The 25,182-nt window shown below is 42.5% G+C and overlaps 1 protein-coding gene across 4 annotated transcripts in view; it reads right to left on the reverse strand.

Moving 5' to 3' along the window:
- Positions 1-25,182, reverse strand: part of runx1t1 (RUNX1 partner transcriptional co-repressor 1) — a 61,890-nt gene that overhangs the window by 15,845 nt on the left and 20,863 nt on the right. For all 4 annotated transcript variants that reach the window (XM_069696572.1, XM_069696556.1, XM_069696564.1 and 1 more), the window contains exons 2-4: positions 9,246-9,383; positions 6,712-6,953; positions 3,446-3,535 (exon numbers count right to left, since the gene is read on the reverse strand). In XM_069696572.1, the coding sequence (XP_069552673.1) occupies positions 3,446-3,535; positions 6,712-6,953; positions 9,246-9,383 (470 nt within the window). The remainder of the gene's footprint in view (positions 1-3,445; positions 3,536-6,711; positions 6,954-9,245; positions 9,384-25,182) is intronic.

A 25,182-nucleotide genomic window follows, 5' to 3' on the forward strand; every position in this document is an offset into this window, starting at 1 on the left:
GGGATAAATTGAATCAAATTTAACTTTTCACAATGTTAAACTCTATCAAATTAAATTGGCACAGAGACATAATACGTTAACATCAATAAAATGTTAGTAACTTACGGAAAGAACAGAAAGCCCAAAAAACTGATGTAATAAGTTTCTGAGCTGCCTTTCCATTCCCAAAACACAGATAACAAGAGATCCATTTCTTCCATATCATCAAACCCCTCTCTGCTCATTACTACTGAACCACCGCTGTTTTCTGTGACCCAGGGTGCATTAACACCCATAAAGTCTCTCTGTGGCGTATACATTTTTAAAAGAACAGGAGATATTTTCAATCTCTTTAATATACTCTAACAAGGGGGCCTGCTTTTTTGTGTGGACTTATAGGGCCATGCAGGTATGTGAGCATCCACTTCAAAGACACCTGATGGGGTGCATTTTGAAGCAAGAAGATGAAAGTGTTGCGTCAGACAGGCTCAGAATGAGAGTTGGATCTATTTTGGCGAGGTACATCACAAGAGTCATTGGAGGGGCCATCGTTGCAAATTTTAGCCCTGTTAATCTTTGTTTTGTCTCAAAGTCTGCTGCGTATTTTTTTCCCCTTTCATTTTTTAAAAAATAATTTTCTCAATGCTACAGACTTTTATTCACACCTTCGTTGTTTTTCCCCTCCTTGTCCTACACTAAGTTACAGATTTATTTCCACTTTTTTGAACATTTGATCTTCGCAAACTTCATACATAAATAATACAGGATATGGAGCCAAGCCATGATTTGTTTAGTAGTATTAATGTTATAATCCAATGAAAATCTCCCTTCAGTAATTGGCTGTAGTAAAAGAAATGCCAAGCGCTGGCCTTCGCTTTACCTGCTCGAGTTAATGGTCCGTTAATAGTTTATGATCGTAATTACCCTCTGAAAAAAAAAAAAAAAAAAGCATAAAATAGATTGCTTTGGCCCTGGTGAACTCATCTTATATTAATTAGAGGTCATCCTAATTGCCAGAGAGATGTGGGGATGCATTAACAAAAAGACTGAGTCAAGAAACACAGACCACTGAAGGAGACTGGATCATTTTTCATGTGATAAAGCATGGCCATTTGCTCCTAACCAACATCTGCACTCTCTCAAAAAAAGGGGGAAGAATTCAAGTAGTGTTCAGCAGCCACAGCTAAAATCTGCTCAGAATGATTTATTGTTCAAATGCTGGATTCGTCATTTTGTCAAATGGTGGCAAAAAAAAACGATTCAGAATATGCAGCGTTCAGGATATGTTTCACTTCATCAACCCTCCGTTTCTGTGTAATTTGCCATCAGAGGAGAATAGTGACTTAGTTTTTGCATGTCTGAATTGCCGTGGTTCAGTTACTTCCCATCACGACTCTCTCTCTGTCTCTAAATGTGTTTTTTTTCCTTCATCTCACAGCACTGCTCTCACTTAAGTATGACACAAGAAAAACAAAACCGTTGACAGCAAAGACAAGAGCAAACTTTTTTTTTTTTTAAAGCACAACTTTAAGTTGGAAACAGAGACACGCTAGCTTGTACAGTAGGTCTCGTGTTGTGGGCGTCCAGCCAACACATCACGTCACAACCATTGTGTGGTTTATGATTGCCTCCTTCCAGTAAAGAGTCCCTACCAATTTGTGGTTTAGTATTAAGAAAAGGGGAAAGGAGTTGAGTGGGTTTGAGAGGCGGTGGTGGTGGGGAGGTTGACTCGGTATAACATTAGCGTAATGAAAACCCCGAGCCCTGACGTGCATTGTTGCAGCTGTGCTTCGACGCACCTATAAAAGCTCCCCCACACCTCCAACTGCTCTCTGCTACCATATGGTAGCTGGCATTAAAGGCCCCGCAGTGGGAAGACACTAAAATTAGACTGGGGAGAGAGAGGGAGGCAGAGAAGGAGCGATGGAGGAGAAAAAAAACAAAAAAAGAGTTGCATCTTTGATTCCACAGCCATCCCAGTGATACACTAACCATCTGGCGAGGAGAGGAAGAGGGATGGAGGGACTGTAGGATGGATGGATGGAGAACAGTGGATAAACAGAAATGAAAGGACAGAAAGAGACAGAGGGAGAACAAATGAGAAGGTGAATGACAAGTAAGAAAGATGAAGAAAAGGGATGTGGGGAGGGAGAGAGGGAGGACTCAAAGTCCCTGTTTGTACCGTGAACAGCGAGTAATGGCGATTCTAGTGGGACCAATTTCTGTTGCCCATTACCACACCAGACCTCAGTGGATAATATAGACTCGTGAATGTCAGCTCACACATCCACACATTTTCAAATGCGGACATGCGTGCACATAGTCAATGTGAAGTGAAGATGATACTGTGTTCAGAGGCTGCGCGTTGTTCATAAATAACATTTATCTGCTTGTCACTCAGATATCACCAGCTGGACAGACCATAAAAGAGAAAGAGAGAACAGATAGAAGAAGAGGTACACTGACAAATGAAGAAGAAGAAAAGATGCTTAAAGAAAGTGAGGAAGCAAAACTGCCTCTGCAGATGTGTGTAATGGAAACAAATGAGCTCTGTTAAATGTGATGCCCCTTCCCCTGCTCTCCGTCTCTCAGTACCACACCGATAGAGATCTCAGCCTCACCTCGACCCCATAACATGATCTGAAGTGTTACTGCACAGTGCATCCCTCAATATAAGCCAGTGCCATTCGTCATCTTTGACTACCAAAAACAAATCATACCACCGCTACCGGTCTTACCTCCAGACTGCTTTAGCTCGTCCAGAATATGCACCTATCTGACATGAAAAACACACAAGTGGCCACTGTTCCACTTTGAGACACAAGCAGAAAAAAACACCATCTCTCTTCATTTTTATCTGCCCGACTGGAATAGAGACTTGAGGCATGCTGTTTTGACTTGAAACGAGGCAACCGGTGACAAATGGGCTGAGGCAAGGGCCCGGCTAGATGCTCAAAAGAGTGGCCTTTCCTCTGGTAATATACCAAGCTAATGGCTGAAAATGTGCCTTAGTGGGATGAAGAACCAATGACAAAACAAGCCTGAGAGACAGAGGAGGAGGCTGGAAGGGACGTGGTCCTCAGGCCAAAACCAAACAAATTGCGTTCTGTTCCAGCACATATTCAATAGAGTACGGAGAAAAAAAAACAGCTTTTGGTTAAACAGTGATATCAGCCGTACTACTGAAATGAAAAAAAAAAAAAAAAAAAAAAAAAAAGCTGATGATGTGATGGCATCTGGCTAAACAGCAGAGAAACAGAGTGAGAAGCCAGTTAGGGATAGATGTAAGACAGAGATAAGGCTACAAAGAGAAGAGAGGCTCCAAAAATAGGAAGAAAATGGGGATAAATATCATGAACATAAGTATGCACATCTGGATCTGGGCTAGCTAAATGCTTTCCAGATTTGGTTGATCAGACAAACAGGCAGGAACCCTTTTGTCGCAATTGCATCTTTGAATATCTACCTTCAGAAAGGGTATGACAAAAGGTCGCAGAGGGAAGTTGGTGGCTTCTTGGAGCTTGGAGTGAAATTCTTCGATGGTTAGCGTGGAATTCTGGAGGGGAGAGAGAGACAGAAAGAAAACACATGAATCCATGTGGAAGTCATTAAGTGATAATATTACTTATTGGAAGCTAAGCTATATCCTGGCCCGGAGTGAGTGTTTTGGGTTGTGTAATGGGAAACATATGGGCAGGCCACAGAGAAAAGAGCCACAGAAAACAAAGACGCACATCTCCTTCGATTTAACAAAACAAATGCACACCGTGGAATCACATCGTGAACAAAGACGATGCATGAAGGCTTCACTTTGAAAAAGTTTTTAGAAATAGGCTTTAATAAGAGTATTGGTGAACTATTGGTTCATTTAAAAACCAATCATCTGTGCATGCATTTCATGTTCAGTCATTTACATCCAACCAAATGACATATATATACCTTGCAGTGTAGTAACGGATGTTGCGAAATTGAGCCTCTTTAATTGTAATCCAGCCTCTTATAATATCACAGGGGACATATTTATTTTCCTCTTAATTGCCTTTTATTTAATTTTTTCATTACGTGGACATCTATTTGGAAGTTCACATAAAACCTTCCTGGCATACATGTGTACAGGCTTAGCACCCTTCTCCCTATTAAGACAATAAACAAGCCTATCAGACTGGTGCCATGATGCTCCACGCCTGTGTTACCTCTCTACATCAGAGCCAACTAAATAACTGTCTGCCCCTTTTTACAGACCAGCTTAGACTGAGGTGACCAAAAATTCCTGACAGTAGGATGAGGTGGACCGTAAAAATGTGCAGGAAACAAGAGAGGAAGTTGTATCGCGTAGTGAGTATTTGTGGTTTTTTTTTTGTAAGAAACATGAGTGAGTGTTTGGAGCGGTTGGGGATTCGATTACAAGTGGGTTATACGTTTCAGTTTGTCAACCTAAACAAATCCCAGTTTCTATCTTTTCTTCTTTGGTTGCCTGTGAGTCACGTTGTATTTCCAAGTTGCAGAGGAAGAGCGAAAAAGAGGGAGGAAGAGATGTGCGCACACACGGGAGAGGAATCTGCGATATAAAAATAAAATAATAAAAAAAAAAAGCGAGACAGAGAACATAAAAAAAAAGCAGCAGATATTATTTTTCCTCCCCACTCTCTCAGCGTTATTTCCCAGACCTGAATTTTGTTACATTCAGTCTTACATCTGTTCGCCCAGATTGCGTAGGGGCTGTTCTTGACAGCTACTGAACCCTCCTGAGTCTCCCTCTCTCCTTCTCCCCAGCACACAACTAGCTAATTAACGGTGTCACTCTTTTCAATAAGGCAGGGGGAGGGACAGAGAGACAGAGAGAGAGAGAGAGAGAGAGAGAGAGATGGAGAGAGGGGGTAGAAGAGAGAGAGAGAGAGAGAGAGATGGTGGGGAGGTATGCAAGCCAAAAGGACACAGGAGAGACATGTGCATATACAGACTGTGAGAAAAATAAACATAGTGAAGCCAAAAGGAGGTTATGCTCTGTGTGGCTAATTAAAAAAAAAATCCTCCCTACATCTCCTCCTCCTCCTCCTCCTCCTTTCTGCACAACATTCAATCACTATTTCTGTATTCCCCTGCTCATTAAACTCACATTTTCTCAGATCACACAGACATGTGGTAAATATTCAGATTCACACCAAATACTTTCTGTGATACAGTCTTGATACAACCAAGTCAGCTAAGCTGGAGCCCATATTCTGATTTGTATTTTGTAGCATTAGAGATGCAGATGTTTCTGGTAAACATAATGCTTTTGGCATGTACTGCAATTGAACATTTTCAAAGCTTCACCTGCCTTTTTCTTTTCACACACGTCGGTTATACATTTTATTATTCATAAATTCAGACAAATTCTAATTTAGATGTTGAATACCGTGCACTTTTATTCACGTCATTAGCTGGATCTTAACTTGCGTTTAAGTCTGATTACCAGTAACCCGCATATTCCACCTAAGACGTGTCCGCCCTCTGCGCGGCCTCATATTCCACCGGCGGCGTGTCGGACGCGGAGCGTTTTGTCTGCCTGTTTTATCTTCCTTCCTCATTTGGTCACGTTTCCTTGATTTCAGTGCTTCTATCGTGGGGAAACGTTGTTAAACGGTTTCTTTTTTGTCCGTTTTGTGGTTATTGTTGTCATTTCCTACTTTGTGCTGCAGACAAAGTTAATACAGCCTGCTGTGTTGCAGTCATTAAAAACATGAATCCTCCTATTTATTGTGTAGCTATTTCACATGCTGTGTCTGTAGAATGGAGAATGCATTTCTTGTCCAAATTGAGACTGCGGGGGTGATGTAGTAATTTTTTTTTTTTTTTTTTTTTTTTTTTACGACGTTTTTACAGAGTATGCACATGGGTGTTTTATTTAGAAAATTTTCCCGGAGTTTTATTTTGTTTTCTCGACAAATTTCCTGCTCTACTCGATATTGCCGCGGTCTCCGAGCGGCTTCTGTTAGAAATAGACTCGCTGCCCATCTTTAGCGGAGCAGCGCAGCGAGCCGCTTCTGGGACGCTGGTGAGACGCACCGCGGCGCAGCCGGTGGGACATGAAGCGTTGACTCTAATGACGGCGATTCACTCCGGCAGTCGCGTCGGAGACTGAAGTGGAAAATAGCCTCTATGCTTTAATTTGTGCATCCTCTTAAAGCTACAGTCATCCTTTGATTGCAATTACATCTATTTATTAAGTAAATAGATAAAAAAAAAAAAAAAAAAAAAAGACTTTAATACGCGACTGGCTGAGTCATATTAGATTGTCAGACACCTGCACAGCCTCAGTTATATTATTAGTTTTAGGTTAGAATAAGACGTCTACTCCTTCCATCTTGTTGCTTGTTATAATTCAGTTAAACTCAATGTGGAAATAAATCCACTGTGCATCAGGTGGTAGTCTTCGAGTCTGATGTCATTGTTGGGCAGAAGACAAATGTGCTCTTAGTGTTTTAAAAGGCACTGAAGAATGGAAATGAAGTGGAACTTAAGTGTTTATTTACACACGTTTGTGTAAAAAAAAAAAAAAAAAAAAAAAAAAAAAGCCTGAAAAACAGCCCTTTTCATTCTCAGCAATGAGTACGGAAGAGTAAATTAAGCATTTATTTCTATGACTGACGGAAAGGAAACTTTTCTGATTCATTAAATCCCCTTTCATCTAGTTTATTGGGAATTAGCCCTTTGTCCTCTTCACAGCTCCCACACATGATGGCTACTTACCACTAGTCCCAGCACTAATGTGCGAACTCGTTCACCAATTTCAGGCGAGATGTCGTTTCCGAACTGCTGTAGAGTTGTGAGGAAGCGCTTGAGCTTGCTGAGCTGCCGAGCGCCACAGGCCGGTGGCAGCTGCTGGTTGGCCAGAGAAGATGAGGAGGACGAGCTGGGACCATTGCTGTAACCGTTTGGAGGAGATGGAGCGCCGTTGAGCGCTGTTGGGGAGTGGCTACTGCCATTGGTTACTGTATGAGACAAAAACATAAAGAATACTGATAAGATAAAGGAAAGCAAAGAGAGAAATGTCTGCATATGTTTTTAGAATTTAAAAGTAACACTGCATTCGCTCCTTCTATATACAACCCCCCCCCCAAAAAAAAAAAAAAAAAAAATAACCTAAAATCCCTGTAAAAGCTTTGTACATTCACCAACAAAGCACATAGGTCAGCTTTATGGCCAGGACCACTGATTTGAAATGATGTACATTCCCCCGAAAACATTCACAATACTCAACATTTGTTTCCAATCATTGCGGCTTGTTTGATCTTTTGCGGCATCCTCTCATAAAAAAACATATTTCTGTGCTTGGAGACATGTTGCCTCCGTCTACCTCCCTCCTCCTCTTCCCTTCTTCCCTGCAGTCTAAACAAGCAGTGACAGTGTGACCTCCCGTCGCGCCAGACCACGGGAGCGCTGTGTGTCTATGCGTGTGTTGGGGGGAGTTGGTGTACAAAGAGATACAAGGCGGCATAAAGCTCTCCCTCTAATGAGATTAGGTTTTCACTAGCGATCCACTCACTCCCCCTCTGGCCGCCGTCCAAAGCCGCCACTGTAAAGAGAGGAGAGAGACGAGATACTCAAACTGCATCTGGTAACAATTACGTCGGATGGAAATCAAAGCATACTGCTTTGTTAAAACCTTCGGCATGCGTAATGAGAGAGCTGGGCCTTTCCTCCCTCATTGCACGGAAGCCCCGATGTTAATTGTGGAGTGTGAGCGTTTGCAGCAGAGAGAGAGCGAGAGAGAGAAAGAGAGGGAGAGATACAAAGGGAGAGGGAGAAAGTAAGTACTGGAAATGAAGACAGGGAGAGTATGTGATTGAAAAAGAAGAAAAATAATGCCTCTGTTTCAGAAAACCACTAACACAGACTTGAGTGCTCTGAGCTTTTTGAACCTCAGGGCCTCTGATTCTTTGATTCTAGTGCTCTTCATGCAAGTTGTTAAGTACGCACTTCTGAGTGAATACTAGGGTGTAATTTGCTCGTCACGAGCTTTGTGTACGTTGTGGCAAAGCTCCAGTCTGCAAGCGGGGGCGTTAATGAACTTGTTGGGGGAGTTGTTGGGAATGACTGCAATTTGGAAAAGGCTCAATGCAACTTGTAAGCAAGGGTTGGTGATGCTGATGTCCTCCCCCCTCCCCCTTTTTTGATTTTATTGTTTACATTTTTTGGACTTTCTTCCCATGTGTTAGCTCTGTATCTACTCTGTTTTAGTTGTTGTGTATATTAAGGTAGATTTATACTATAGTGTTCTGATGTACAGCAATCTTCAAATTACCTTAGAACAGATTAGAGGGTTATTGTATTACATGCACCTAAAATATGTATACTTCACTGTGTGGAAATCTTTACGATAACTTTTATGTAGGAGCCCAGGGATGCATTTAAAACACAAAACATCTGAGTCTGCTCTGACCACATCAATCTATCTGATAGCAAAAACAGTGAACTTTATGTTACCATTTACAAAAATTTAGTGGGGATTGGTTATGGAGTAGATTGACACTAGAGCTATATAATACAGTTAACACATTATTATTAATGATATTGTAAGTATATTCAATTATCAGCCCATATTGTTCTTCACTTGTTCCCTAGACATGAATTGAGTTTACATACTTTCATTCACTTTGTAACACTAAGCCAAAGGTTTGTAAAGGAAATGGCTTTGCTTACTGACAAGGAAAATACTGCTGTGCCTTTTTTTTTTTTTTTTTTTTTTAACTTGCGTGATGTCTCCACGAGCATTAAAAACTGTTAAAGGTCACATATTTTACACTATCAATTTAATTTGCAGTCTTCGTATGCATAAGAAGATATTCTTTTGGTTCTAAGTAACAAAAAAAACCATCTTGATGTAGTTTTGCACTTCCTCTCTTTAGCGTCTTTCTGAAACTCTACCAACAGACTGTTTGTGTCTTTAAGGCCCATTGATATCAGTGATCTTCTCTTCTGATTGACTGACTCTGATTGTGACAGAATGACTACTGAGTGGTTTCTTCCACATAAAAGGTTGGACAGTAGGTTGTGCCGAAGGCGGATATATGACACGAGCATGAGTGACGTCTATACGAAGCTGTTGCTAAAAGCGGGTTGTGGACATTTTTTATAGCACTTGTATAGATATAGATGTCCTTTTATTTTTTGGGATTATAAAGCAAGTTTAACATTTGACCTTTAAAATGTTCAGGTAATGTGGAGTTCCGTTGCTACACCGTAACTACTTTATGCAGAAACAAAAATCCCGTTTTACTCACATGTGGTGGGTGTGTAGGAGCTATTACGGGGTGCTCCTTGTGTACTGGGTGGGGGTGGCATGGTAGGGGGGGTCAACCTGGACTGTGTCTTGACGTCCGCAGGTGAGTCGGGCATGGTGGAGCGCTTCCCAGTGCGATCTGAAGAATGACAAAGGCGAGAAGGAAAGGAAATAAAATAACACATCTTAACAAAAGAAATATACAGCAGTTCAAGACAACTCCTTCTACATCTGTGTGCCTTCAATAGCTAAACCAGTCAGCACATTAACAGCAGCAGGATATGATTTGATAACAAAACGCCTGTGAGGGAGCACCAGACAGACGAGGTCTGTAAACAGAGGGCTCACTGTGGTGGATACCTCGAGTCGTGCCGCAAAGACTCTGATGCATACGCTGTAGCTGTCAAATGAGAAATAAGGAGGAGAGGGGAGAGACTCACAGACAGACACCTGAGAGAGGAGCTTAAATCTGCAGCGAGTCGGGGTCTCATTCCACCACCATCTGTGCCATCCTGCAGCCTGTTGTACAGAACGACGACACAGCCCGCTCCAAGCTAATGACTGCAGTGCTCGTTACTCTCAAACTAATACACATCGATGCCCTCACACTTTAATGCTTGTATCTGTGGATACTTTATTCACATCTGTTCAGAACACAGCAGTCAACCAACTAGTCTATGAACTGCTTTAACATTAGACAAAAACAGCCGCAACACACTCACGGTACATTTAAGAAATTTCAAAGATAAAACATATATCAAAATCCAAAAATGTTCTCTGACGATATGCCTATTGTCATCTAATTCAGTTGCCTTGTGCTCAGCAGATAACTGACCATATCAAATGTATGAGAACAACAACAAGATGTTATCGGAGTCTTGCAGTGGCACGAGGGCTGAGCCTGTGTTGTGCATGAGGAGATGCACAACTCCTCTCAACAAGAGCTGAAACAAGCCTATCACAAAGTCAACAGACTGTTATCAAATGTCTCTGGCACGTTGTGAAAAGGAAGATTATACAAAAAATGAAGATAGAGGAAGAGGGGTGGAGGGAGAGAGAGGAAGGGAAAGGTGGAGCTGCAAAAGAAACAAAAGTACTATCTGTGACGTTGGGAACTTCGCTGTAATCATGGAGTACATGAATGTGCTTTGACTCCAAAACACGCACACACCCACACACACAGTGAAGGCACACTCACTCTGTAATCAGGGTGGTAAGGATACATGTTCCACAAACAGGGTGGTCCCTGCCATACATTTTTCCCCAAGACCCTAAAGTGTGTTTTTGAGTGTGTGTATTTTTGCCTGATGAATACGCATGCTGTTAAATAATCTTATATTTTACGTCAAAACTATGTTTATTTTGCAGATTTTCCATAACAATGATTGCGTCTATGCTCTGCAGAATACATAGATGCTGGTGTTGTTCTAGTTGGGATTCATAGTGCCACAGTGTGAAGTTTAGGTAAAATGAAAGAGAAATACTGACGTGAGAGAGACAGGATAGTCTAAGCCTGTTAGCCGGGCCCGAGCCTCAATAGCAGTCTGCCTCGATGCAGCCGAGGTGCACTGTGACTAAGTATTTTAGTCACGCCGCCTTGGCTTTAGCAGGCAGGCAGAAGTGAGAGATGGAGATGTCACTGAAATTTTAAAAAGCGTTCCATAAAACCGCCTCTGATTGAATGTTTAGAGCAGTTTTGTTTATTCCACATGTCGACCCTTCAAAAAGTAAGCAGAGGGAATATAAATTAAACAATAAAGATTGAAACATGATATTTACACAATGTATAGTCTAACCAACTACAGCCCCATAGTGTCATGACCAGCAAGCATGTTCAGGAACAGTAATGATTAGCTTCTCAAGGCTTTTGAGGTTTACTGTGGTTACAGTGCTCTGACATACAAGGGAGTGAGGATTAATTTCTTTAAGCAGTTTTCAAAGAAACAAGAGCCTAAAAGACCTACTTCCTGCACCTTATGTTCTATCACATTTGAACTAACTTACTGACTGACACTGACATTTTTAGAGCTCCTTGTTTTTTTCAAGATTTTGTTTAATGACTCACAAAGACTTTCCAAAAATCCCTAAGATTCCAAAACATATAGTCAGACGCTGTCAGAGGAAAGAATTGAAGGAAGAGAGTGAGCACATCCGCTCTTCTGATGGACTCCTGCCTATTTACCAAGGATGACTGTACCTCTCGAACCATTCTCTCTCTGGAGCTTCCTACGAAGGATCAGCTGATAACGTTTAATTTATGTCTCAGCACACTGGCACTGACTGTAAGACTGCTCGGTGACTATGACAGATGTCAGATTTAAGCTACATAATTTGAAACCAAATGTTTTTATATATGTGGGCAGGTTGCCCAAGTAGAGGCTACGTATTGTTGTTGCTTACTGATACCCATGCGATTTACTCTTGTGTAAACACAGCAAATGTTCTGCATTTTAAAATGAAAACATGTTGGTGTGGAAGTAGTGTAGGAATTGAATTTTTGGGAAGTTTTTTTTTAAGGCTAGTCAATTCGGTCATTGCCATAGGTTGCTCTACCACCGTCACCATTGTTAGAACTTATTTTTAAAGCAAATGCTCGATTTGAACGTCATCACACTTAGTCACCTCGACTAGTCACTAAAAGGTCTGCCCTTCAGTGTAACTGAGCAAGCCTTCATGTGAACAGGGTTTCCAGATTATAACCCCAGCGAAAACAGAAGGTGGGAGAAATACGGGGCAGAGTCAGGCTATATCAAATGTTCATTTGTCATTTAGTTACACTGTTCAAAAGAAACTATAGACGTAAGTTTGTTATTGACTCCTACTATAACAGCTTAGGTTGCCAGAAGAGATTTGGAATGAAATAAAGAGGGAAAAAGGGATAAATCGCAGAGCAGCATGAATGGATACAGAATAGAGATTAATGGAAAAAAGCAGAGTGATTAGGAAAGCAGAGAACAGAAGAATGGAGGTGAAAGAAGAGTCAATATGAAAAGAAGACAGAGAGAGATCAGAGTCTCTATGCAAACCTTTACTGTGCTCCACATTTGGTAACTGTCTCCTTCTTTTTCTCTTTCTTCCTCTTTTTTACCTCTTTCCTCATGCGCCCTCTCTCTCACACACACACACACACACACACACACACACACACACACACACACACACACACACACACACACACACACACACACACACACACACACACACACACACACACACACACACACACACACACACACACACACACACACACCACCTTTCTCCTGCCAACCTGGCCAGACTGAGGAAGGTTTACTACTCTAATTTCGCCAAAGTAAAAAAAGTCTGGACTATTTATTTTATAAACTCAGGACATAGCAGAATAGCTAGTGGAAACATATAGTCTTACCACTGGCTGCCAGCTATCATATCCTGTATGCCTGCCTAAAATATGATCTACCAAAATACAAGGTCATTAAAAAAGACGGCCGGGTGACAGGACCCAAGGTAATTCATCATTTTCCAGTCAAACACAAAGACCTTACATGTATACACTTAACAAGCCTTAACTTAAATAGAGGAAGGTCACCATATCACACATGGTTGTGCTTATCCTGTTTCAATGGGTCTTTGAGCTCATGCTTTCCATCGTTCTGTATATTGCCTTTTCTAATTGTGTGGTAATTTCTGGCCCAGTTCACTTGATCTATAATTGCTAGATGGAACGGCAACAAATTAGGATCTAAATCATTGTATAATTACCTTAATCTTTGTGACTAGATAGGAAAATGGATAGACAAAAATTGTCACATTACTACAAAGCAATTTCAAATCAGATTGGGACTTTTAGCAGTCCTTAGTAAAAGCATACAACATAAAGACCCTTTTCCACTGCCGGTACCGGCTCTACTCGACTGGACTGTACTCGCTTTTAGTAACAGGTACTTTTCTGGAAAGTCCTTTCTTAATACACCCTAGTTAGTATTGTCACGGCACCGTCATGACGTCTTTTGATACCAAAAATTGTACTAGTTACTATCCACAACTTTTGCTCTATGAAACCAAAAAAAACGCAAGGAGAGAAGAGTCGAGCCAGTACTGTCAGCGAAAAGGGGATTAATAGTATTTTCTTTCATACCAAGTATTACCAAGTATGGCGTTCTAAAGGCTGGAGCATTATCCCTTGAGGTGTTACTGAAATTGTACAGTTTCTATAGAATAAAAAGCTTAAAAAGTACTTTTGAAACACAATGTAAAATACATCAGGTAGTATGGGGGAGAGGGGCTCAAGAGTCTGGACTTGAAATCCATCCGAACTTCTGCGTGGAACTGCAGGCCCTGCGGTAGTATGAGAAGATGAGTGTGGTTACAGGCTCGTAATTGGGGAATAACACCTGGTTCAGTGTTATGATTGGATGGTAGTCGTCGGACGGAGATGAGAGAAACAAACTCTGAAAGAATTCGAAACTCATCTGCAGTCCCTCGAGTAAAGAAGATGAAGGATAAAGAATGAATTAGTGTGGGATCCATGCACACGTACACATGCGTCCAGGCAAGAACATGTTTTTGCACACACAAACCCACACATGCAGTTATGTGTCTTATAAACAGCATTGTCTCGGTTTTTGATTTGCTTGAGAGCACTGCAAAGCACATGAGCAGAATAAAATCAATGGCTTCATACTAACCAACAAGGGCTGCATCCAGCCATTCACTCTGAAATTGCTCTGCCAATTGAATCAATGGCAATTCTGCCTCAGCAAAGTAATTTACCCAGTTTTAGAAAAAAAAATCAAAATAAATCTTACAACTTCAAGCACATTACTGTAAACAACTCAGAGTATATGCCTGTGTGCTATCCATTTTCAAGAGCAAATATGGCATGTATATTTCAAAATATAAATATATATATGTGCAGACAAACAATCAGACAAGTGCTCATTTTATTACAGCAAGGTTGAACAATAGCAAGTGCTTGTGACCTCATAAATAATTCATTTAAAAGAAGCACCGTTAAACAACCTTGAAAGGTTGGGCATCTCCTCCACCCTAATACATCTGTTAAAAGTTGATGGCTGAATGCACATCTATTGTCCATTTATTAGCCGTGTTACCGCCCTGCTGGTTGCATATTGTAGGGAAAGCAGCAGATCTGTGGCCAGCCGATGGTATTCCAGGACAGGACAGATATTGATGTGCGGAGCTTTAATGGCAAGGGGGGATGAATGCTTTGACTTTGTCTCACTCACTTCATGACTTCTCAGAAGCGCTGTTGTCCAGGAATTAATGGATTGACGAGGATGAGAACAGTTGTTGAAGAGGCAGCAATTAGCTATGAAGGAACAGAAGAGTCTCTTCAACGTGTTTTGACTCACTCGTGCACTCTGGGAAGACATAGGTGCCGAACCTGTTGATCGTAGCCATGCATGATGGTGAGTAGTGTCTGACAACAGCCACTTCATGCGTGTTTTTATAAAAAAAAAAAAAAAAACCATAGAGGAGCTCTTAGTGCAAATATTTTCAGTATAGGTGGCTAGAATGAGAGTTAAACCCATAACTATGTCAGACGTATTTACACTATCTGACTGAATAACGAGCTCTCACAGGGAAAGGACTTGTATTTGCTTTGTTTGTCAATGTTATGCTCATAGCAGAAGTACTGTTACTATGCTGTATAATGAGGACTGTTTTGGTATAAGCCACTAATTACCAGCATTTGGTCTTTGACCCTTAGCCCAATGCCTGTTTAGATTGTCTCACATTCATCTTTTGACCCACGAGAAGAATCCCAAAACCACCATATTTTTTGAGAATAAAACATAGTGATTTGAATATGCAAATCTCCCTAAATCCTTAAAAAATAAGAAAGCTAAAGTTGACTCGCTGTGATTTGTAACTTCTTTAATGGATCATAGAAATGAGGCAGAACCCTGGACGACTACCTGCCACTCACAAGGATGTCTTCACACTTACATCACCCGTTTGCATCGTACATGATTACGTGATCCTCAGTGTTTGCAAAATCTATCTCTCTTTCTTTTTTCTTTTTTTTCCCCCTTTCTTCGCGTTTCCCTCCCTCTCGCTCGCAACGTCTTTCAGCCCGAGCTCAAAGAAAGGAGATTTTTTTTCCCCCCCGCTGACTTGTGATACATGCCTTTTTCTAAGGTTACATGCAAGTTACATCACTCGCCTAAAACAAGGTTGTTGCAATGAACGATATCTAGAAGGAACGTGGTCCCTGAGAAACGGTTCAATATGTTAGAGAGGACTTTGCTAACCCACAACTCGAGGCAAAAACACAATGGTATAACACAACCTTATACATTTCATCATCACACACAAAGCTAGGGGGTCATTCCGTATTCAAATCACCTTGTGAAACGAGGACAACACTGCCTAACCTTGATATTTTAGATTACTCGTGAATGCTACTACGACTTCAAAGTCTATCATTTGGAGATAGAGTCTCCAATCTCCATTACACACCTCATAAGATAGAATTGCCTCTGTGTGTGTGTATCTATGTGTGTGTGTGTGTGTGTGTGTGTGTGTTTGTATGCGTGCATGTGTGCGCTGCGATCGTACCATTGGAGACCTAGAAAATGATGTGATAACAGTGGCAGTAATATGCCACTCGAGAGCACTTCACACAGCCAAATCCCATTCTTCAAAGCGACAATGGATTTCAATCACACCGGGTGAATTTTCAAGAGTTGGCGGCTGTGACATAAACAATTTACAGTGCGCTGGCGCCTGTGCGAGCGCAAGATTGTATTAGTCAGACATAAGATACCATCATTATGGAGTTAAATGGAAAAATGCATGTAGACTGATCCACTTGTGCCTTGAACACACAGGGAAGCATATAATCTAGACGTGCATAATACCTTCAGTGCACACGTTGATATATAGGTGTTGAAGTGAAAGCCATGAGGCACAGAAGCCCTAAGAAGCATGTGAATTGAACACTAATGTCCACAATATGCCAATGTCTGCAGAATTGAGTCTCCAGGTGTGTTTTAACGGCACACACACACACACACACACACACACACACACACACACACACACACACACACACACACACACACACACACACACACACACACACACACACACACACACACACACACACACACACACACACACACACACACACACACACACACACACACACACACACACACACACACACACAATAATGTGTGAAGAGAGGGAGCAGGGCAAATAGGTAATGGAAGAGATGAAGCGATATTGAGATGGTGTGATAAAGGCTTGTGGTGACTGCTCTGTGCGCTGGGTGCAGATGTGGGGAGAGGGACTGGAGGGGACAGACACAAGAGAGAGATAACAATGGAAAGAATGAAAGGACAGATGTGTTAAAGAATGCTGCTGAGGGCCAGGTGGGATGATTGAGATTCAGTCGGAGTACACAGAGGAACAAGAGCAAGCTATCTGTATGCAAGTAGAGCAACACGCACGCACACGCACGCACACACACGCACACGCACGCACACACACACACACACACACACACACACACACACACACACACACACACACACACACACACACACACACACACACACACACACACACAACCAGATGGAGCAGTATGCAGATGTCCCATCAAACTCCACCCGCTTGTCAAGAAGATGTATGGATGCAACGCCCTACCGCAAGCCTACAAAACACAAATACATCCACAGACACACAGCTGCAAGGATGCATGCACACACTCATAGCAAAACAACACAATTCTCCCTCTCTCTCTGCCACACGCACGCACGCACGCACATGCACGCACACACACGCACACGCACACACATGTACACTTCCATCATCCTATTTCTTTCCCTCCCAGGCAGATGCAGGATGCAGAGGAGAGCAGAACCACCATCAGTGTGCCAATTTGGACTTTCTTCTCTTCCCTTCGCTCTTTCGCACTATTTAATTGTCCATCCTTGTCTCTTCTCCTCCTTTTTCTCTACCTCAATGTCGGTGTGTGCTACATTGAAACAGTGGGAGGGATGCATCCTCAACTTCTATGCTGCCTTGATTGGTTATTTCATTGTCAGTAGTAACGCCTACTGTTGTCCTGACTGCCCAACTGGTGGTGCAGTTTACGTGTTTAATGGGATCCACTAATCTGAATATATTTACATTTTTCTTCATCAACCACCAGTCTTAGTGTTGACATGTGTTACATCTGGGAATTTGGTTAACTGAAATATGGCTTACTGGCAAGGTTGCAGATTCTCCTGGAGACAAACGTATCCTGCAGGTTGAAGGTTGCTGCTTTTGCTTGGGATGGAATTTTTTTGTATCATGAAAAAAGAGGATGTGAATTGCATCATATTCATCTTATCTAAGATTAAACAATGCTGTATAATAATGGATAATAACAGAATATAACAGGAGTATGTGAGAAACTGCAGGATGCAGAATAAGCATTTCCCTTCATCAGTAGACTAAACATTCTCCAGTTTCTATTGGGCTTTGCTTCATCTGTCCTTAAATTACGATACTATCTCGCCCTAATGTCACAACTACATAGACTGTATTTATAGATTAAGTACAAGTACAAGAATAGTACAATACAGCACTGTAGCATTGCAAACAGATCTGCTCCTGATCAGTGCTGACAGTCTTTTTCTGTATTTTTCTCTGTGTAACATAAGGAGATTTCTCAATTGTGCACAAAGGTCTGAACACCATCTGTTCCCTCACACAAACATTAACACACACGTACATGCACATATGCACACAAACACAAAAAGACATGGACTAAACTCGCTCATCACACACACATACACACACACACACACACACACACACACACACACACACACACACACACACACACACACACACACACACACACACACACTGGACAATAAAACATATGCGGTGTATCACATTAGAAGCCCTCACTCGTTTTAAAAAAGCAGATTTATAGTATTGTCTGTTTTACCCATCTGTTGAAATAAAGAGAGAGGAAGCAAGTGTTAAGGAACAATAAAAGTGATTCACAGTGCCCGTTATGCATGCTCTCACATCGACCCTGCTCCTGCCACATGTTGCCAGGCAAAAGTGAACAACCGGATCTCGTAATAGAAAAGACAGGCAATGGGAAGGGGTGATAGAAAATACAGTTACAGAGAGATGGTAAAGGGTCAGGGAGAGGTAAAGAGTATTGTTCAGGTTAATATTAGCGCAATATGATAAAACAAATTCATACTGTGATAATGGCAACATTCTGACTTGTTGATGTACATTATTCTGCATAACTGACACATAACTTACGCAACAACAGGAAGCATGGCTGTGGACGCGGTGTCGCTACAAACCATAGTAACATGTTCGTTTTTACTGAATTTTTGAAGGCAAACTGTTGCATTTTTTCATATTGTCAAGAATATCATTACAAAAATACCCTAACATTTTTATTTTAGAGCAAACCCCTTGTACAGAATTTACCATTGTTATAGCAATAGTGAAACGAGTAATTATAACATTGGCATCAGACATTTTTCCACGGCAGAGCCAACCATGGCTAAACATTTTCTAGCAAATTCGATCAAAAACTTTGTTTTTCATACACTATAAAGCAAGCCTGTCGTTTCCATTCACAACATGATGTCAAAATAATGATATACATGTAGCTTTTGTGAAAATTAGATTGATATGAATCAGATGTGAGCCATGTTTGGCCATATGATGGAAGCGAGCCGATTTAAAATTGCTTTCTGAATGCAGTTTGGTTCATTTCTGATGCCACGCTGACACAGAGCAAAGTGAGCCCAAATGGGTCTGGGTGTTTTCCCAGGCAAGACTCAACGCCAGCAGAGGACTCACACAAAACTGTCAACACACATCCTAATGCTGAAGACACATGGCTTTGTTTGCATAAGCCTCACACACAGCCAATGGCTTACCTTTCTTGCCATTAAATGATCATCAGTTCATACGTTTGTGTGGCTGAGGATTAGTCTTGTTGCAGTTCAAGATAATAACAATATAATACAGAACAACTTCACTGTGGGAATCTCATAGGCTGTGTATTGTATACGAACCCTCTGTGAGCTGCCTGACCTTTGCTTTGTAGTACAATTTAAAATAACTGGTGCATCCATTTCATCTCTAAACACAAACACATGGACACACGCTGACACACATACCCACGCCCAAGTGGCAGCTTATATCTGTTTTCTCTTATGTTCCCTGAAACTAGAACCTAATTTGTATCTGTGTGTGTGCACGCCAAAAGGAGTCATATCCCTGTCCTCGGGAGCAAAATCAATTTTCAACAGACAGTAAAGGCCCTCGTGTTTTACATGACAGTTATCTTTTACAATGTGGAGAGAAACAGAGGCACCGACAGAGAGGAAGGATGGATGAAGCGATATATATATATCGTAGACTGTGTGTGACGTGTAGGAAAAAAACAGACAGGGATGAGAGGACGAAGGCTTGAAACAGATGTGGAAAAAAGAGAGTTTTGGAAAGAAGGCAGAGCTCGGAAGAGGGAGGTGAGGATGCTGAAGAGTAAGGGTCTGAAAACAAGAGATAACATTAAGCGCCTATGAGAGACAGATGGGGAAATCAAATGCGAGAGGCAGAGGAGGAACACAGTTAAAAAAAAGAAAAAAAAGAAGAAAAAAGGGCAGAGGCTAACAGTAAGGGAGGGTTGTGGGGGTCGTGGAGGTGGGTGGGTGGAGGGGGGTGGGCGGGTGGAGGAGGAGGGAACAAGCTCGTCTGCCTGGAGTTTTCAAAATATCACATGACGGCTGCCATGTGTTGGAAATTACTGCCGGTTAACTATCTTCCCCAAAACCGCTACAAAAAAATATGTGCGCAATTTATAAAATGTGTTCCAGGGCCCGGCTAAATAGAACCAGATTTGCAAAACAGAAAGAAAAAAAAACCTTTACCCCTCACCGCCCGTTCCCTGAAAACCGCTACTCCCTGTTCTTTCTACGCTCCCTCTCCCCCACCTCTCCGTCCTTTTTCCCCGGCAGGAGAAGATGTTTAAAAACAGGGTCTTAGTCACATCTGGTGAGCAGGGAACCAGAGAGTGGTGGTTGGCAAGACCTCGGATCAGGGCATTTCCAGGCCTTACAGAGCGCGTGTGTCCGCGCGCGTGTGTGTGTGTGTGTGTGTGTGTGTGTGTGTGTGTGTGCGTGCGCGTCTGTCTGTGTGTGACATGGTGACTGTGGTTTGCTAATGGCTCTGAGTGGCTGAGAGTACAGAATGGCTGGAGGCGGCAGGCGGCAGAGGGATGGCCTCAGCTCACACAGACGCACACTCGGCACCCCCACCGCCCATTACAGGTCGGTGACGCTGTTTGTCTCCTTTCATCTCACCATTACACACGTTCTCCGTGGCTCTTTCCTCTCATTGCTTCTTCACCTTGCACTGTCTCGCCACCCTGTCAGCCCACAGCCATCCGACTCCAGTGACAAGCAAGAGGAAAGGAGCTAAACATAGCGAGAATACCAGTTCACAGCAAAGTTTTCGCCAACACTGACCTCTGAAACGACCACAGAGTTGCAGTTACATTCTCACTGGTATGTACACGGGTATAATAATAATTATACAAAACTGTACCTGTACTTAATTTCATGTTAATTATCCAAAAATTAGGGTTAAATAGGTTTCAGACAGTACTGCTGCTCCAAATCTGCAGTTTAACTACTTAGTATATCTGTCCATTGCTTTGAGGCACTCGCAGTCCTGTCATACTTTTTCTCCTAACTGATGCACTTTGTAGGGCTGGGCAATATATTTATATAATTACGTCGATACCATGACATGAGGCTCGATATCCTCTTAGATTTTGGATATCACATCACAATATGGCATGAGTGTCTTTTCTTGGTTTTAAAGGCTGCATTAAAGTTACCAGACTCTTTTAGCCTTAAACCACTTACAGTAGTAGAAAGTATATTCACACAAACACAAAACACAACACAACAAACACAACAACAATAACAACAACCTAACATCAACATAGATTGTACATAGCTGTAAAATGACTATATTTTCAGATGCTGCATGTTCCGCATGCCAATTTGATCGTTTATGAATAGAACTATCTTCACTTCTTTAATATATGCAGCAGCTGTATATCGGTGACAATGCCCTAATTGACGTGGAATGTGTGGGTAGCATCGTCACATGTTGCGGTCTTTGTTCTGCGGGAGGCGCTTCAGATCACTTTCCTCCCCACATCCACCTCCCACTGTCCATCAAACAACAACCGCTTTTCAACCAGCGCAACTCTGAACTCTGTCCCCACACCCACAACTGATACTACTAATAGCATCATCACGACAGTCTGTTTTGTTTTTCCGCGGCATAAACACACACACACACACACACACACACACACACACACACACACACACACACACACACACACACACACACACACACACACACACACACACACACACACACACACACACACACACACACACACACACACACACACACACACACACAGCTTAACTGCTCTCCAGTGCTACAGATGGATGCCACCACTCTCTCTGGAGCGTTGCCAGCGCCAGCTAGTGAACAGCTTGCCTGGCACAGCGCTCTGCATGCGTGTGTGTGTGTGTATATGTGTGTGCGACTGTGTGTGCGTGTGCCTGCAGAAACAGTAGCGAAATAGCCTAGCACAGATGGGTGGCCAAATTCCCTACCCCACCCAAGCAACCCCCCCCCCTCCCCTCCTGCATACACACAAGAACACAAACACATGCACACTCTGACACGCGCATACACACATATGTTCCATAACAGAAACACGCACGCAGACACGCGACACACACACACACACACACACACACACACACACACACACACACACACACACACACACACACACACACACACACACACACACACACACACACACACACACACACACACACACACACACTGGTTCTGCTTAAGTGTTCCCGACCTGGCACACGCTGCTGCTTGCACAGCTGCTTCCTCAGAGGCACACACACTTATAGACTCACTCACACACAGATTGCACACACAACAGAGGATTGGAGTTACACACACACACACACACACACACACACACACACACACACACACACACACACACACACACACACACACACACACACACACACACACACACACACACACACACACATACGTCTGTGCTTAGTTTACACTTCCTGTTTATAGCATGTGAAATATAAAGTCCACCGCCACTCCTGCATCACCAAAGCCCACACGCAGAGAGACGTGCATTCCTGTGCATGTGCCACCCGGAAACACACAAGCACTCTCACTAAAACGCTCCTTTATCTTTGGTAGCTGTTCAGCGTTGTACGTTTCTGCTTGTTTTTCTCCTCACACAGAGTGAAAACATCAAGGCGTTCAGCTGGAAAGCCCCCAGTGCTGGCAACCTGCCAGCAGAGGCCTATAGATCAGCATGATCATAGCAGTGTGTTAACACACATCACTGTTTAGTGATCTGACAATGAAATTAAGACATGAAAGCTCTTGCTCAACAATAGAATCAACAGAATTAATTACAATGCAGCCGTGAACAGTTAAACCATTTAAAACGCTCAAGGTGTGATGTGAATTTGTGTGACAGGCAATCTGACGTCGCCTTCATGCGGCGGCTTCATTTTCATGCAGGGTCAGAGGACGCTCTCTCAAGACCGAACAAAGACAGAGAAAGTTTACCAGCGGAACAAGAGGAGCTAGACAGCCTGCCAGTCAGTCAATGAGCTCAGGCGTCTGGCAGCAGGTACTCTCGCCACGGTACATAGGGGAAAGCATGGTGGCTGGCAGTGCCAACTGTGCACTGGGTAGTCGTGCCAACTCTGCCAGCCTTGCAGTGTCTGTTTGCCAGTGCCATCTGGGAAGAACAGCTCTGCGCACATACAGTACCTCTCCTCAGCTCAGAGGGCACACACACACACACACACACACACACACACACACACACACACACACACACACACACACACACACACACACACACACACACACACACACACACACACACACACACACACACATACATGTAGCATCCACAAAAAAGCAAGTGCAGAGCGCACACACACACGTAGCATCCACAAATATGCATGGCATGAGCGCACACACACACACACACACACACACACACACACACATAATGGCACGCGCACACACAGCCGGCCGCTGACAGCTCACCATCTGTGCACTGCCTCTGACTTCTCCCTCTGCTTCGTTCTCTGCCCTTGTTTTCGCTTTCATAAACGCTCGGTCCCTTTCCTCCTTCCCTCACATCCTTTCATCGTGTCTCATCTCATCAGATGAATTTCACAGATCCCTATGTTATGTCATGACCACTTGTGCATTGACTCTTAACGTATTTTTTATATGTTGGCATAAAAGATTAAGATGTGTCTTTACTCGACAGGTCTCTTTCCGGTTACCTGGAATTGAACAAGACAGACAGTCCACAGAGTCTCTCTGAACCTGGTTCCCTCGTTTTGCTCGGTCTCTCCCTATCAGATGAGGGACCATAAGAAGTGCCCTTAAGTGGTTTACTGATGCTGAAACACGTGTATTCAGTAGATATAAGGATTGGCCATGCATACATGACACAAGCCAACCCTGCATGCATCACATAAGACCTATAAAGCCAGAGAGATGAAAAATATGGAACAAATGAAGTGAATGTAGTGAGACCAGAAGAAAAAAATATCCATCCCCATCTTATTACACAGTGTTCCTCTTCAGAGGAGAGTGAATGAAAATGAGAAGAAAAGAATGAAAACCAATGTAGAGAAAGAAATGGAGTGACAAGTGCAGTTTAAATTGATAAAAGTAAAGAGGAGAGGAGGAGGAGGAGAGAAGTAGGTAGGTAATATGAGTGTAGAACCGTGGAATTCACATCAAAGAAAAGCTAAAGCAGGTCACTGTCTTTACCAGAGTTTTTCCTTGGGTGAAGCTCTCTCATATGTTTCTCATTTAAACCCTTTGAACCACTGTTTGAAAGTGAAGGCCAAGGAAAGACATGAGCACTACTACATGTAGCTCATGCCCTTTTTTTTTTTTTGTTCTGCTGGAGTACGTTTGCATGTAATTTAAGTAATTCGCTCATTTGCTGAAGAAAATATTTCTAGAGATTGTTCCACTCATCTGAATATTTTTATTTCTATATCGCAGTTTAACAGCTCGAGTTTCAAAACACCACCAAGCTATTCTTTTCCTCATCTACAAAACAGCAGCTGCAATATTTCACATCGCAAATCTCCCTTCTCTTTCTACCTCGTCTTCCATTTATTTCTTCCCCTCTCACCGGCCACCACAACCTGCAATAACTGATGGCTTCTCCCACCATCTATCCTTTCCGACCCCCTCCCTCCCCATTCATCCCCCGCCTCCCTGCAGCAACAGCATAACACCATCAGAAAGATCTATGACTGAACACTCTTCCACTCCTATTATTCCTACTCTCCACGGCCTCTTTCTCATTCAGTGTCCTCTCTCCCTGTGCTCCCTTCTTCTTTACAACTTCTGACCGGTTTCACCGCTCTTGCGCCTTTATCTCTGTTCGTCTCAGTCCTTCTCTCCCCCAAAAGACACCACATGCTCTGGAAGAAGTAGCCTCATTACAAACAAGGAAAATCCATTTGGAGCAGCCGTCTGCTGCTTCTCCGACCCCCTCTGAACTCTCTTGAGTAGAAATGGCCCACATCTCGCCTCTCCTTCTTGGTTTCCTCCTCTCTAATTATTTCTCTCTTTTTCTCTGTCCTATGCTTCCTGAGACACTTTCTTACTTTCCCCCTTCTCTCTGTGTTGGTACACACCAGGTGAGGGTTCAATATCAAAATACCCAAAGGATTTTAATTACCAATTTATGTTTCATTAGGAAAATAAATGCAAAACAACATAAAGCTATCTTGAATTTGAATATTTGAATGAATTTACATTAG

This window comes from Brachyistius frenatus, unplaced genomic scaffold (assembly GCF_029030835.1).
Source record: "Brachyistius frenatus isolate BFR_SWC_R1_liver_20210118 unplaced genomic scaffold, ASM2903083v1 Contig_2, whole genome shotgun sequence".
Classification (NCBI taxonomy): domain Eukaryota; kingdom Metazoa; phylum Chordata; class Actinopteri; family Embiotocidae; genus Brachyistius; species Brachyistius frenatus.